Source organism: Suricata suricatta, chromosome 2 (assembly GCF_006229205.1).
Source record: "Suricata suricatta isolate VVHF042 chromosome 2, meerkat_22Aug2017_6uvM2_HiC, whole genome shotgun sequence".
NCBI lineage: Eukaryota > Metazoa > Chordata > Mammalia > Carnivora > Herpestidae > Suricata > Suricata suricatta.
Window position 1 is genome coordinate 117595878 of NC_043701.1, and position 15151 is coordinate 117611028.

The 15151-nt window shown below is 38.0% G+C and overlaps 1 protein-coding gene across 1 annotated transcript in view; it reads right to left on the minus strand.

Annotated features, from left to right (window-relative positions):
* PCDH15 (protocadherin related 15) overlaps positions 1 to 15151 on the minus strand; it is a 697494-nt gene that overhangs the window by 103571 nt on the left and 578772 nt on the right. Inside the window, exon 25 of the mRNA XM_029919519.1 lies at positions 14768 to 14908. Coding sequence (XP_029775379.1) covers positions 14768 to 14908 — 141 coding nt within the window. The remainder of the gene's footprint in view (positions 1 to 14767; positions 14909 to 15151) is intronic.

The window sequence follows — 15151 nt, forward strand, 5'->3', positions numbered from 1 at the left end:
TCACTTGTTTTCTTCTTTATATATTTTCCCTCATTTTATGGAGTGATGATACTTTTATAATTAAGAGAAAGTGAATGTTAAATATGTTGAAAGGAAAGGGAACACAGATTATGAAAAGCATAATATTCACAGAGATAAAAATCTTGAAAGAAATTTCACTGCTCCCTTTGCACATTTTTCCCAAAACGGCCTGTCTCATATCTGAGGACTCTGGAGAAATGCCGTGTGAACCTCTAGTCTTTACTGACAAGCTCTGGAAGATGTTGACTAAGCATATTTTCCCCCTAAAATAAAATAAATTTGTTTACTTGTTTGCGTGTTTGTCTCTGAGATGGTATTTCCCCATGCAAATGTGACTTACTTGTGAACACTTAACAAAAAAGCAAAGAGTAAAGAGAAAGGTGACCTTGCAAAACACAGTCTAATTACTCTTTAGATCTTTGCTTCACTCATTAGTCATCTGGTACACAACATATTAATAATTAGGTTTTTGCGAAAGTTTGGAAGCAATTTAACAACAACTACTTAGTGCAATGGACAGGCTAATTTTAGTCCTTGGAAAGTACTTAATGAATACTTGTCAAATAGGGGTTCACAGTTCTTGTGATATGTCATTAAATGCAAGCATTATGCATTATCTTTAATCTCTCCTGAAACTTCTGAGAGGAAAAAATAATGTTTTCAAGCAACATAAACTTGTAAACTTTCAAAAGTTCAAGTAATCAGCTACTTAAACTTTCAAGCATTAGTCCCAATAAAAATGAAAATTAGACTTTCATTATAACAGAAAGTGAAATCTATCACTGTATCTTCCAAATAAGATGTGACTGTTCCAACACAGTCTACCTAAGCACCTCACTCAACCTGATTTAGGTCCTAAATTGATTTTTGAAAAAATAAAGTAGAATATACATACACACAGATATATATTTTATATATAGGTAAATTTAACATGTGTATATTTATATATATATTTATATATGTATATATTTTATATATAAAATATATATCTGCCCAACATCCCTTCTTCCCTTATTTTAGACATAGAACTCCATCCTTTCACCCTTGAGTTACTATAGCTCTATATGCCTTGTGCCTCAGTCATTCAGGGTCCTCTGTACCCAATCCATGTTTAAAGGTACTGGTCTCAACTCAGGTTATCAGATTCTGCCCTTGACCTTTGAGCTGATTGCATTTGCTTGAAGGTTAGTGATCCCAGGTCCAAAAAAAAAAAAAAAAAAAAAAATCAGTGTTCTGAGTTTCTGACCAAAATTTCCAAAGTGTACCTGGTATTTGTCCTTCCTTAGATCCTATTCAGCTTCCCCATTGATTATGCAAGCCACAAAGTACTCCTCTGGTAAGTTTCTTTTAGTATAAGTCAGTCAGAGGAGGTACCTGTTGCTTTTAACCAAAGAACCATCCCGAGTACAGTTGGTGGGAACAATTTAGTCTACCTCAAGAATGGGGACCATATCTTCCTACCTAAACAAAAAGGGTAGATTTTCCCTTTCAACTTACCAAAAGGCATTAATTTCACCAGTCTTTTGGGGAAAATGTTGACTGTTTTGGTTTTTGTACATACATTATCTAGTTGTCAATTTAGGTAAGAGTATTCAAATCTAAAAATGTCAAAAGATGGCCTGACTACATTTCTAACATGTTACAACCTACAACCACTGGTTATATGAAGAACTTACAGAGAGATGTGGAATCTCTATGTACAGTGATCTACGGAAGAAGAAGTACTTTCAGGAGGCGATTACTAATGCTTAAGTGTCGCTCAAACATATCACACCTAGTAACAATAATAACAATGTGATCATAATTACTATGGATTTTTCACTGGATGTTTCCAATGTTCTAATAAGTTAAGGACTTTGTAGACATCATTTTGTTTAAAATTTTCAACAGCTCAGAAGGAATAGATATATTTATTGGGATATTGTGTTGACAATTCTAAAGCTTAAAGATATTAGTAAAGATTAGAGATGTGTATGATACTCAGACCTGTGTGATACCAAAGTCAGGGACCTTAAACATTTCATTACATTAGATTTTTCGGCATCTGCCTTTTGTCTGATGTTCTGTCAAGGCAATTTTTTATGTTTACTTATTTTTGAGAGAAAGAAAGAGCCCACAAGAGGGGGATAAGCAGAGGGCTCTGCTCTGACAGCAGAGAGGCTGAAGGGGCCTCAAACTCACATACTGAATCATGAGGTCACGGCCTGAGCCAAAGTTGCATACTCAACTGACTGAGCCATCCAGGCGCCTCAAAGTAACTTTTAATTTGAAGGGTTTCATTGGTAAATTATGAGTTATAACAGTGTCCTTAATAAACATTTTTTACAGAATTCCTCTTTACTTCTGATGTTTCAGTTTTATGCAGATCTCAGCATTTATGGAATATCAACTAAAATGAATCTTTCATAAATGTAATTAAGCTCCTGGACAGGTTAGAGTATCTGTCTTGTGCATTTTAATAAAACATACATATAGGAATCTCTATTAGGGAATCTTGAAGCAAACATAGGCTGTAAATTAATAATTGAAAAAAAATTTCAAAATTAAAGGTGTCAACATTGAAAATAATGATTTCCTTTGAATTGTTCATCCATAATTATTTTTAAGATATTATGTAGGGGACTAATTAGGTACAAGATACCAAGATGGAGAAGCAACAAAATTGATGAACTGAACTTACAAAAAAAGTTCCTGGGAATAAAGAATGAATTAGCTTTGGAAGAAGGATGAACTGCTAGATTTGCGTTTTGAGTATGAGGAAGAAGAAAGACAGGCTGCAGCTAAGCTTATCTCTGAAACCTAACATTCTCAGCATTGGCTTTTTAATGCACAGAATATGTAAGTTAAACTGAAAGGCATGTTCATAAATACACAAAATTAATAGAATCACATTGACTACATAATTCTAATTCTGGACATTAGTGTTAATCAAAGAATAATAACAATTACAAGAGGAACCACAAAAGCTTACCAATCCATGTCACACAATCTTGGGTATGTGATACCTGATTTCAGGATCAAAATAGTATAGTATTCTGTATCCCATGCTGTGCATCAGTTCACAGCTTTTATTTTGGAATACACTAGATTCTGTTATTTTGGCATATTTCTAATAATTTGTTATAATTTTATATGCCTAACAAGTCACAATCACTGAGAAGAATAAGAATATTATGGTTCTATTAGTTATTCCAGGTAAGAATGACATAAACGTTGGCCAGAGTCAGTCATAACAAGATCTAAGAGTTAAGTACAATATTATTTTTAATATAAATAATAGGTGTCAGAAAGGCCAAGTTGAGTAGAGCAATAGAAAACACAACAGTGGTTCTTCTGATAGGAAGCATTAGAGCATGGCTTCAAATACAGTTAAGCAGGCAAACTCTCCATTGCACAGGCTAAGAAGTATTCACTGTTTTCCCCTGAAATTGATCTCCTCCAGACTGTCATCCATACCATCATCTCCATTAGGATCCATCTCAAACTTTGTATTTTCTGACTTATCTCTGTCATAAACACTGAGGCACCAGAAAATTGAATATCACATCCTTGCCTTTGAAAACTCACAGGCTGGATGTATTTATTCCTCACTTGATAGGGGCTCTGGGTGATTGAGGAAAGGTAAAACATGAGAAGAGTTGTAAAATGAGCCTTGTAAATGATTAGGTCTGGAAAACAATGACAGAAGACCATTGTGGACACAGGGAATGGGATAAATGAAAACCCACAAGGTGTAGCAATTCCTTGAGAGAAAGGTGAAGGAACTCAGTCAATATGGAAATTAAGAAATGCAGTGACCTAGGAATTTCTGAGGAGGACAGAGACCCTTCAAGAAGAGACAATGAAAACTTCAGAAGTTCCCCCTTCCTTACATTCCTTCTGCATGGCTCTTTCCCCCATACTTTTTATTATTTAAACATAATCCTGAAATGTATTTTTGTCTAGTTAATGGGCAACTTTTTTTCTAAAAATAATCTCTCAGTAAGTTTGTCAGCTTGTTAAAACTGGTCAAAGTAGAACATGCCAGCAAGAGAAAAGAGCGCTCACTTTCGATTTGTTATAAGAGATGAAAATAAATACAATCAACTAGCTATCTAAATATTATTTAGCAAAATAGGAAAAAAGACTCATGCTGCCTTGCTCCACAGGCCTTGGTCCTATAACAGCAGGGTGTGGCAGGCCAGTGGCTACACTCATCAACAGCATGCAGAATCAAGGTATTTAAGAGAAAATCTCTTGACAATTTCCCCCCAACTTGTAATAGGCAAGATCAATTTTATGCTTATGTTATCCAGAGGGTTTTTCACTTCTGGAAATGTAGCTATTTCTATAATGTATACAATTTAACAGGTCTCACTCTGCTGTGCATAGTTCCATGGGCATTTCCCAGGGCTTAGTTTGCCTCTATTGAAATGGGGGTCTTTAAAGCAAAAGGCATAGAGTTTCTATTGCATAGTTTTGGGGCTTTATTATTAATGGAATGATTGTTGCTCTCAAAACAGAATGTAACTTTGCAAAAGTATTTGTGAACCGCTGAATGGGCTCCATTTGAAACTCAATGTAAATTCTGCCTGAAAAGGCAAAAAAAATTAATTATTAATTGTATTAATTAAATAGAATACCCAAGAATAAAAAAATATATATCACCTGTCTTTAGGCCCTGGGGCTTAAACTTAGGTATAAGTTAAGGAGAACAATTTTATGTATTCCTAGACTCTTAAGTATTTTAGTTTTAATTGGCTATGAAGTGATATAAAATGTCTTCCTTATCAAATTTCATAATACATGTGAAGAAATATGTATTTTAATCTGTACTCTCATTTAGAAGGGTTGATCACACATCTTTGTCATGGGATTAACAAATCACTTTTGGGATCAATGGAAGAATATTTCGTGAAGGCACTTGGTTTCTGAAATGTATTAATAAAATTCCATAACCATTTTTAAAATGACATTTCCAAGCAAAGATATTTTGCATGATTCAGTTGTTTTCTGGGACAGATAATTTTTTGTTTCATTAGAGTGTTACTGTTGCAACTGTGTATTTATAGAAGATACCTAGAATGTTAGTGACAAAAATTCACTAAAGGATATAACTGTATTAGTTTTCATAACATAGCCTCCAAGTTTTAAATTAGTAAAGTATATAAATATAGTTTCTAAACTTGTGGTTATATATTTATCGAACAAGTGTAAGACCTGGAACATATCTGGGATTTCAGGACTGAAAATAACATGTGAGATGCTACAATGTTGTCCCCCGCTTCCATGAGGAATGCTTTGTGAGTCAGTCAATCACCGGTAAAGAGTCATTAGCTCTACTTGTCACAGACCTTCCGTTTGGAACCAAAAAGCCAAGGAAATGAAATGTATTACAAGTCTGTACCCTGAAGCAAAACTATAAAATGAGATCAATAGCATTTGAGTTGTTTTATCACCTGTTTAAGGTTTATCTTAATTGTCCTGTCATTTATTCCTGATTGAAAGGCTAGCTATTGAATCACAACACAATACTACATTTATAAAAAGCTGGGGGGGGTTTTCCTTCCATGCTTAAAAGATAATTATAATTTTATTATAAAAGAAAAATTGCATTTCAGTTGTGGAATTCCACAAATCAAACTATACAGCTAAGATCTAGCTATAAAGGTACATATTAGAGTTTCCGCTCTACATCAGGATAAACGCATGGCAATGACTTTGTGGCAGGAATATTGACACAAGTTTCTGTGGAATGTGTCCTGGACACAGGATCCTTGGGGTCTCTCTGGGAACAGTGACGTTCCAGCCTGAAAACCGAGGAGAGACCAAGCTGGTCTAAGGAGAGGGAGAACATAGACAGGCACAAAAGGGGACTCATAATTTTGAAATAACAAAAACATTAATACTTCACATTTCTTTCTTTCATGAAATGAAGATAATTTTTCATCAAAAATAATGCTCAATATGAGAGCCAAGCAGAAAAATATGGATATCTGAGAGAATGGGACCAGCAGAAGAGAAATACAGAGGGATTATGGGTGCCATGCACACTGCATGTGTGTATACCATTAGTCTGATAGTCAAACCCCTTCATAATCTGGCCTTCACTTTCCAGACTTGCTCATTTATGAGATAAATCTTTACTGACTATGCTTTTGTGCTATACCTTTAGACTCCTGGAATATAGCAATAATCATAACAGACAAAATTTCCTACCCTCAAGTGGTTTAAATTTATTAAAAATGTTTAAGGGCACCTGGGGGGCTCAGTCAGTTGAGTGTCCAACTTTGGCTCAGGTCATGATCTCATAGCTCATGGGTTCGAGCCCCAAGTTAATCTCTGTGCTGACAGCTCAGAGCCTGGAGCTTGCTTCGGATTCTCTGTATCCCTTTCTCTGTGTCCCTCCCCAAATCAGGCTCTGTCTCTCTCTGTCTCTCAGAAATAAATAAATATTAAAAAACAATTTTTAAAAAGGTTTAAACTATATTCTGCTCTCTAGCCATGCCAAAATGGTGTGCTTCATATGGAAATAAAGAATACAACTATAAAAATCTATTTTGTCTTTTCTACTCTTCTTTTTATCCTACTGATTTTGGGGCAGACATTTTCTGCAGCTGAATAAAAACTCAGGCTACTTGTGATATTAAAATATTTTAAATTAATTTCTCTCAATAATTTTAATTAATAATTTTAATTATTATTAAAATAATCTAGTTCAATGTATTAATCAATACTTCAAATTTAATTTAAAGGCAAAAGTTTTCTTCTTTCCCAATTGAGATGTGTTCCTGGAAAGCCTCCTTCCTTGGAGAAAGAGGTTGTAAGAGATTTATTTTTAATTATTATTTTTTAAGTTTATTTATTTACTTAGAGACAGAGAGAGAGAGAGAGAGAGAGAGATAGGTGGAGGGACAGACAGAGAGGGAGAGAATTCCAAGCAGGCTCTGCACTGATGGTGCTAGGCCCGATGCAGGGCTCAAACTCATGAACGGTGAGATCACAACCTGAGCTGAAGTCCAGAGTCAGATGCTCAGTCCACTGAGCCACCAGGAGCCCCAAGAGACTTCTTTTCACTTTGCTAACCAGCCTTGTCACCTGTTCCCTGCTGCTCTGCTCTAACACTCAGCCTGCCACCCCCAGTCCCAGCAGCTGAGGGGTAGGATAGTGAGGCAGGCAGGAATATGTCCACTTCCACACTATACTGTGAAACAGTCAGACACCCTTGGGGTCACAGCTGTGTTTCAAGCAGATGTGGTCACAGGGTGCTCCGAGCATGGGGGTGTTCTCTGCGGCACCCTGGGTTGGGACGTGCATTTCAGTTCATTCCACCTGGTCCCTTTAGCACAGAGGCAGTGGCCTATCTCTAGATTGTACCTTTTGCTGCTACCCTCATCCAGGTGATGGTTCTGCATTTTGACAAAAGCTAGCCTTTGCCTGTGTCCCAGATCTGGACCATGGTCACCGGCTCTCTGCCTGCATCGTCCCACAAGCACAGGCTTGTCCTCATGTGGCCATAGCTCTCTCCTGCCCAGCCGTCCTAGAGCTGTGGGCACTGCAGTGCCCTGACTGGCAGCTCTGGGACAGGGCTGATTGTGTCCCCTGAAACATGGCCGCTGGGCTCTTCCTTGTAACTAAAGTTATACACTTGAGATCGAACACTTCCTCTTGTCACATCCCCTTTCCTGGGGATGGATGTATTGGGAACAACATGCAAACACAGCTTTACAACCTTTTCCCCCAAAAGGAATACCTCAGAGAAAGTCCTTTCTAAATCCCCATTCACTTGATCATTGTTATGCTCCTTGGGAGTAAGGGTTTTAGAGTGGCAAACTGCTGGTCTATCTGTTTTTATCTTAAATATCTTTGACAATCTGTATCTATTATGTCTTTTATATCTGGTTACTTAAAAAAATGTTTGGGGTGCCTGAGTGGCTCAGTCAGTTGAGTGTCTGACTTAGGATCAGGTCAGGATCTCACGGTCTGTGGGTTCGAGCCCCACATCGGGCTCTGTGATGACAGCTAGCCCAGAGCCTGGAGCCCGTCTTCAGATTCTGTGTCTTTTTCTCTCTCTGCCTCTCCCCTGTTCACGCTCTGTCTCTCCTATATGTCAATAATAAATAAATGTAAATTAAAAAATGCTTTATTTTTCAGAGTGGGGGCAGCAGACAGAAGGAGACATAGAATCAGAAGAAGGCTTCAGACTCTGAGCTGTCAGCACAGAACCTGACATGGGGTTTGAATTCCTGAACTGTGAGATCATGACCTGAGCCCAAGTCAGATGCTTATGCTTAACTGACTGAGCCACTCAGGTGCCCCGATCACATATTTGTTATATGCCCAATATAATTAAGAAGAGTTTACTGATAAAAGCAGTTAAGAAAAGGAAAATGTAGCTAGAAGTCCTGTATGAAATAAAAACTGAATCCTAAACTTGGTAGCAGCTACCACAGTGTGAGAACCATAGAAGTTTCTGGAGCTCTCATTCTCCAACATCCAACTGTGAAACATTTCTACTGATTCAACAATCATTTCAAATATCCTTGCATTCAAACATGCATTTAGGGATCTGAAGGAGATGATTAAGGTGAAATGTGATACTTAAGTCCTCCTGAATCATGCCTCATTAAACACAGACCAGGGTTAGGATGGTCACCTACTGGAGACAGTTATTCCCTGGGGGTCTTGCACTGCCCCTTGCCTTGCTGACTGTGCCAACATTGTGATGCCCAGACCTTTTTTTCCCACCAGGGACATAGAACTCTATGTGGCTGGCCATGCTGAGAAGTGAGATTCTCACTGAGATGTCCTGCAGACATGCATTGTGTAGTCCAGCAATTTCCCTGCTTCCCCTTTCCAGGAAGATTGCCATGGTTTGTGTAAAAGTGGCAGCATCTCCAAGCTCCTTGTCGCTCCCCTGCCATGCCCTCCACCCAGTGCCTTCTTCCCTGGCCCTGCACCTGCCTGTGAGGTCTGGAGTTCTGGGGCCTCAAGGTGTGTGGACTGCTACGCTGACCCTCGGCTCGTACTTTCACTGTGAGTACCAAGGTCCTGACTCTGTGACCCAGGAGTCTCTGTATCAGCAGCCATGGAACTAAATTATTAACCTGTAGGGTTATTTTTGTGGGAGTCCTCCTACTCTACGTCTCATCTTCATCTTCACATTTTTGTAATTAGGATAATATCCTAGCAATCAAACCAAAACCGCACAGATAATATCTCCAGCTAAATACAGCAACAAGCTATCCCCCAAATCACAGAAGGTGAGCAACTCTCTGTATTATCAAGTTTTCTGTATTATCAGCAAGTGTGAAGATGGCAACCGTCTTTAGGGAGTCTGAGGGAAGGCAGCATTTCTGTGGCTTGAAGATCCAGTGAAGTAGAAAGGTGACTCCAGCAATATAAAATCAATAGGGCAAACTCCGTGCTAAGGAGAATGGAGAAAATGCTGAGAGCAGAATATAGACTGAGAAGGGCAGTGACAATGAGGGCAAAAATGAAAAAGGAGAGAGAGAGAGAGAGAGAGAGAGAGAGAGAGAGAGAGAGAGAGAACATTTCTCTAGTGCAAGTAGGAGTGTAGATAAAAGCAAGCAGATTTCTAGGGCACCTGAGTGGCTCAGTCAATTGAGTATCAGACTTCTTCGGCTGAGGGCGCGATCTCATGGTTGTGAGTTCAAACCCTGCATCGGGCTCTGTGCTGACAGCTTGGTGCCCACTTTGGATCCTCTGCTTCTCCCTGGCTCACTCTCTCTCTCTCAAAAATAATCAACATTAAAAACAAACAAACACAAAAGGCAAGCAGATTTCTAAAAGTAGAAGGATAATGTTTTCTTTTCTTTATCACTTGTGAAAATATTTGAGATAATAGTCTAGATCTAGTAATGCTATCTTAGCCCATTTTCCTCTTTCAAAAGTATAGAGAATCTAATTTCACTTAAACATGAAAAGCTGAAAAAGACCATGGTTAAAGCCCACAAGGAAAAGAAAAGAACAGTGGGCAAAATAATAGCTCTCAAAACATCAAGGCATTTGGAAAAAAATATGCAAACTGTACCATAGTGTGCTGAAACAAAATAAAATTATTCATGAAAGAAAGAAAACATATATTAGAGTTTAGAAAACACTCAAGTTAAAATCGTAAAAACAAAATCTAAATGCAGTGAAGAGAGGGACACCTGGATGGCTCAGTTGGCTGAGTGTCTGGCTTTGGCTCAGGTCTTGATCTCACGGTTTATGGGTTTGAGCCCCACGTCGGGCTCTGTGCTGACAGCTAGCTCAGAGCATGAAGCCTGTTTTCAGATTCTGTATCTCCCTCTCTCTCTGACCTCTTCCTGCTCACTGTCTTTCTCTCTCTCTCTCTCTCTCTCTCTCTCTCTCTCTCTCTCTCTCTCTCTCTCTCAAATAAATAAAAAACATTAAAAACTAAAAAAATAAATGCAATGAAGAGAGGTATTAATGAGACAAGAGACAAGGGGATATAAAATACAGGAAAGTATTCATCACTTATATAGTAGAGGTCTCCTATGATGAAAACCAAATAATTAAATCAAAAATATTTTAAAAACTCAGAATTGAAAAGTTTTCTGAAATAAGACTTTAATGCATATACTATGTATATATGTAAAAAATGACAAAATATGTAATTTTGAGACAGATTCCAATAGAACTACTGAACTTTAAAGGAAAAAAGTAAATTCCTTGGAAATTCAGAAATAAGACAAACACTGGAAAAAAAGACAGTTCGTCATTATGTTTTTTGACAGTAATTCTCCATGGGAGAAGAAAACCAGAGTGAAATATTTAAGACCAATGAAGAGAATATGAGCCGAGGCCTTTCCATCTAATCAAATTATGTTCAATTGCCGGGTCCATAGATAAACTGTCACTAATGCACAAAGATACAGGAAATGCTGTTCTTATACTCTTACTCTGAGGAGTGTGCTATAGGACAAACTGTAGACAGTTCAATGACTGATTATCTTATTAACAGGGCTCAACAGTATTTCTTTAGATTAGAAGTGTGGGAAAAGGAAGTGGATGAAACAGAAGCATTGCTCACCTTGGGAGATGCACAAACAGTAGAGGGAGAAGCTTTCTGGATTATGTAAAGTAAAAGTAAGAGTCACAACAAAGGCCAAGTCCAGTAGAATTTGGACAAGTAGAATTTTGTTGGGGTACAACCACCATTTTGTTTATATACTGTCTCTCCCTTGTTTAAGTTGCAACAGAATTTCGTAGCTCAACAGAGACCATCTGGCCCATAAAACTCAAAACATTTGTTATTGCAGTGGTCACATTTGGAGTATGATAGTGAATCAGTGCATTATTTTGAAAACCAGGAAATAAAAGGGAACAATCAAACATTTTTCCCCCTGTCTTTTCTATAGGAGGAGCACATGGGGTAGTAAAATATTTGATATGGACAAGTTTCTCTCTATGGAAATATATGGCTAATAAATGCAGAAGAAATGGAAGGAAGGAATGAACAGATAGGAAACGATTATTAGTGGTTGCAACCATCAGTAGAGTCTGGGACTGGGGTGACTCTTTAAGGAAGCAGTGAATATCATCTACAACTTATTGTTAGAAAAACAAAAACAAAAACAAAAAGTCCAAAATAACAGAGCCTCTAGCTCTCAATAATGTTTTATAGGAAATTAAAGAGATGGAGCAAGATCTGAAGTGACCCCTGGAGAGTTAATAATTGAAACCCAGTCTGCAGAAATCTGGTTTCTTTTCCTTTGAATGTTTGTTTTGATAGAAAGACAGCATGAGCAGAGGAGTGGCAGAGAGATTGGGAGAGAGAGAATCCCAAGCAGGCTCCCTGCTGTCAGTGCAGAGCCTGACATGGGGCTCTAACTCATGAACCATGAGATCATGATCTGAGCTGAAGTCACTCAACTCACCGGGCCCTCAGCCCTCCAGGTTTCTTGACCAAATAAACATCAGAGGGAATCAAATGTGGTGGTGGTGTTGAAGTCCGTATTTAAAAAGAGACACTTAAAACACTTTTCAACCAATTGTAATAGATGGATCTAATATATTAGGATTTTGAAATGAATAAATTGTAAGATGAACATTGAGTGGATATTCAATGGTACTGAGGGAATTTTATTAATTTGGGGGGGAGTAATAATGGTATTATGATTAAGTTTTGAGTCCTTATTTGTAAGAGACACATGCTGTGATATTTGCAGATGAAATATTGTGTGTCTGCTTCAAAATAATAAGGGAGGGAGTGGGTGAGAGCATTTTTGGGGACTTGGTAATGAGCTTGGGTAGTCCACATTTGGAGGTTCATTATAATCCTCTCCGGAATTTTATGTATGTTTGAAGTGTCTGCACTAAAACATTAGCATGTTTCCAATATCCCTAGTGTCAAAATTATGAGATGACTTCTGAAATGGTTCTATTTTAAATATGAAATTGCATTTAAGTATTAAGTGCAGTTACAGCTTAGCTATAAAACTTACTTTGAAAATGATTTCATTAGTAAATTCTTGGTAAAGGAATTATTATAAAATACTTCTTTAATGAATCAAATCTCTTTTCTTTATTACTTTACTCATATAACATATGGCTGAAGACCAGGGGACAGCTACTTCTAAAGCAGGTATAAACCCTTAGACCATTAATTAATTAACCTAATATACATAATGTTCTTATTTTTACATAGCTAATGAACTAGGGGTTGATTATAAGCCATTATGAGTCATTAATAAGTGAAACAGTGATTTAAATATATGAGTTTGTATTTCAGACTCCAGAGGCAGAGGTCAATCATGCAATGTTAATAATAATATTAAAAGCATCAGGCATTAAACAAAGTAACATTTAGCTTTTAGACTTCAGTCATTTCTGAGAGGCTAGTTCAGGATCCTGCAAACTGGTCCTAACTCTACATGCACACGTGGGCACATGTAAGATTGCTAATGGGCATATTAGCTAAATGTTTATTAGCCTTAGGTTTATACTCAAGTAATGAGAACTAGCTGTATCACACTTACATAAAAGCTACTGATATGTCTTTATCCCAAGAACTTGGAGCTGTTTCTTGAAAATTGTGAAGTTCTACAATCTAAATATTGAGCAGAGTTTTCTTAGTAAATCCAACTGCTCGGTTTTTTTTCTCAAAGAAAGATGACAAATACAGTTTTCAAATAGCTTTCAAATATTTCTCAGTTGCAAGAAGGTAGTTTACATTATATAATTTAGAACACTCTCACCTTTTGACTCTTGGTTTAGTCAAATCAATTGACAATTTGAAGCTTCCTCTATATTTTATAAAAATATAATTGACTGCAGCTTAAAGATTTTAAAAACTAAAGAAATTGGCTTATTTTTAAATTAAAAAAATTTAATATGTATTCACTTTGAGACAGTGAGACAGAGCATGAGTCAAGGAGGGTCAGAGAGAGAGGGAGACACAGAATCTGAAGCAGGTTCCAGGCTCCGAGTTGTCAGCACAGAGCCCAACGCGGGGCTTGTACCCAGGAACCATGAGATCATGACCTGAGCTGAAGTGGAACACTTAACCAACTGAATTACCCAGGTGTCCCTTTGCTGCTATTTTTAAACAATTTAATTATGCAAGTGATGAATAATCATTGCACACAACTTAATTCCTTTAATTCCGAAGATACCATGTATAATCTGATTGTTTTCAAATGACGTGGTTGTACCTTTATGAGCAAGGTGCAGCCCTCATCATCACTGTCATGACCATCACCCACTGAACTGGAAGAGAAAACTCAAGGGAACATCTGCGCTCCTTTCTCACACTGCCCCAAGCCCTCTCTTGAGCTCTGGCACCTGCACCCTGCTGGGGCCTCTCACTCACTCTTCCTTTTCCCTGTTCCCCCTTCTACAGAAGTTGAGTGAGGGAGCAGGAGCAAGGGATGTCCAGGAAGGGTCCAGAGCCGAAGCTCACTGTTTCAGAGGCTGTTTCCCATTTCACGCCATCTCTTGGCCTCTGTTTCACTAATAATTAAATTAGATTTGTTTTTCTCTGGTCTTCTAGATTCTACAAAACTGGTGTGATTATAAAGAAAAGAACTCCCTGAAGTGCACAGGAGTAGTAGCTGTACGGATGGAAAAGATCAGCCCTTCTCCTGTCCAGCACCCCTGCCAGCTCCCTTCACAAAGTCGCTTTACCTGTGCTCTCGTGTCGGTAAACTGCCTCACATGGAGGTGCTGGAGAATGATTTTGAAGTGAAAAGATGTGAGCTTAAATTTACTAAATGTCATTTTTAAAAAGTCACTTAACCTTTTCTTATCTTGTCTTTATAAAATGGGAATAATAATTTTCATCTCCTAGAAATGGATGTGAGTTAAATATCATGCCACACATAATTTACAGTAAATGTTAGTCACTCTTTTAAGATGCATCTTCTGTATTTTCCTCTGCGCTTAAGAAAATCTGTAAATACAAGAAGTCACACAATTCTGAGAATGTAGAGCAATCCCACTCCGGTTAACAATACATTCCAGAGAGTTTGCAAGAGCCTTACAGTGAGACTGAGAATAACGTTATCCTAACAGTATCGTATACAAAAGTTGGAGACAGCATGTTATTGTCTTGATATTTCAGGAGTACGAAATCACTCCTTGCACTGCCCTGTATCAGTGGCTGAAGTGATATGCAGTCAGCCCCAAGCACTGATGATCCCAAGTTCTCCCCTGATAGCTTTTAGACATGCGTATTTCAATAGAGAGTGAGCGGAAACACACCCAAATTCTTATAAAGTGCCGAAGTGACATGACTTACTTTTCGAGGGAACTCGGAGATTGGCGAGGACCACCTCCAGGGAATCCGCCTGCACGCAGAGCACATAGCTCGGTCTTGTCTCATAATCCAGAGGGGCATTGACATAGATAACCCCTGTGATGTTGTGGATCCCAAACATACCTGCAATTCACACATGGCCTCTTGATCATTTCCTTCACACTCTAAGAAGAAAATTTTAAAAAATCTCTTCAAAAGGCACTGTGATTTTAAAACCACTTCTTTAAAAAATGTTTATTTTTAAGAAAGAGAGAGTGAGAGTAGAGAGTAGAAGAGGGAGAGAGAGAGGAAGAGAGGGAGGGAGGGATAGAGGGGGGGTGAGAGAGAGAGTAAGAGGGAGAGAGAGCTCGAGAGAGCTCGAGAGAG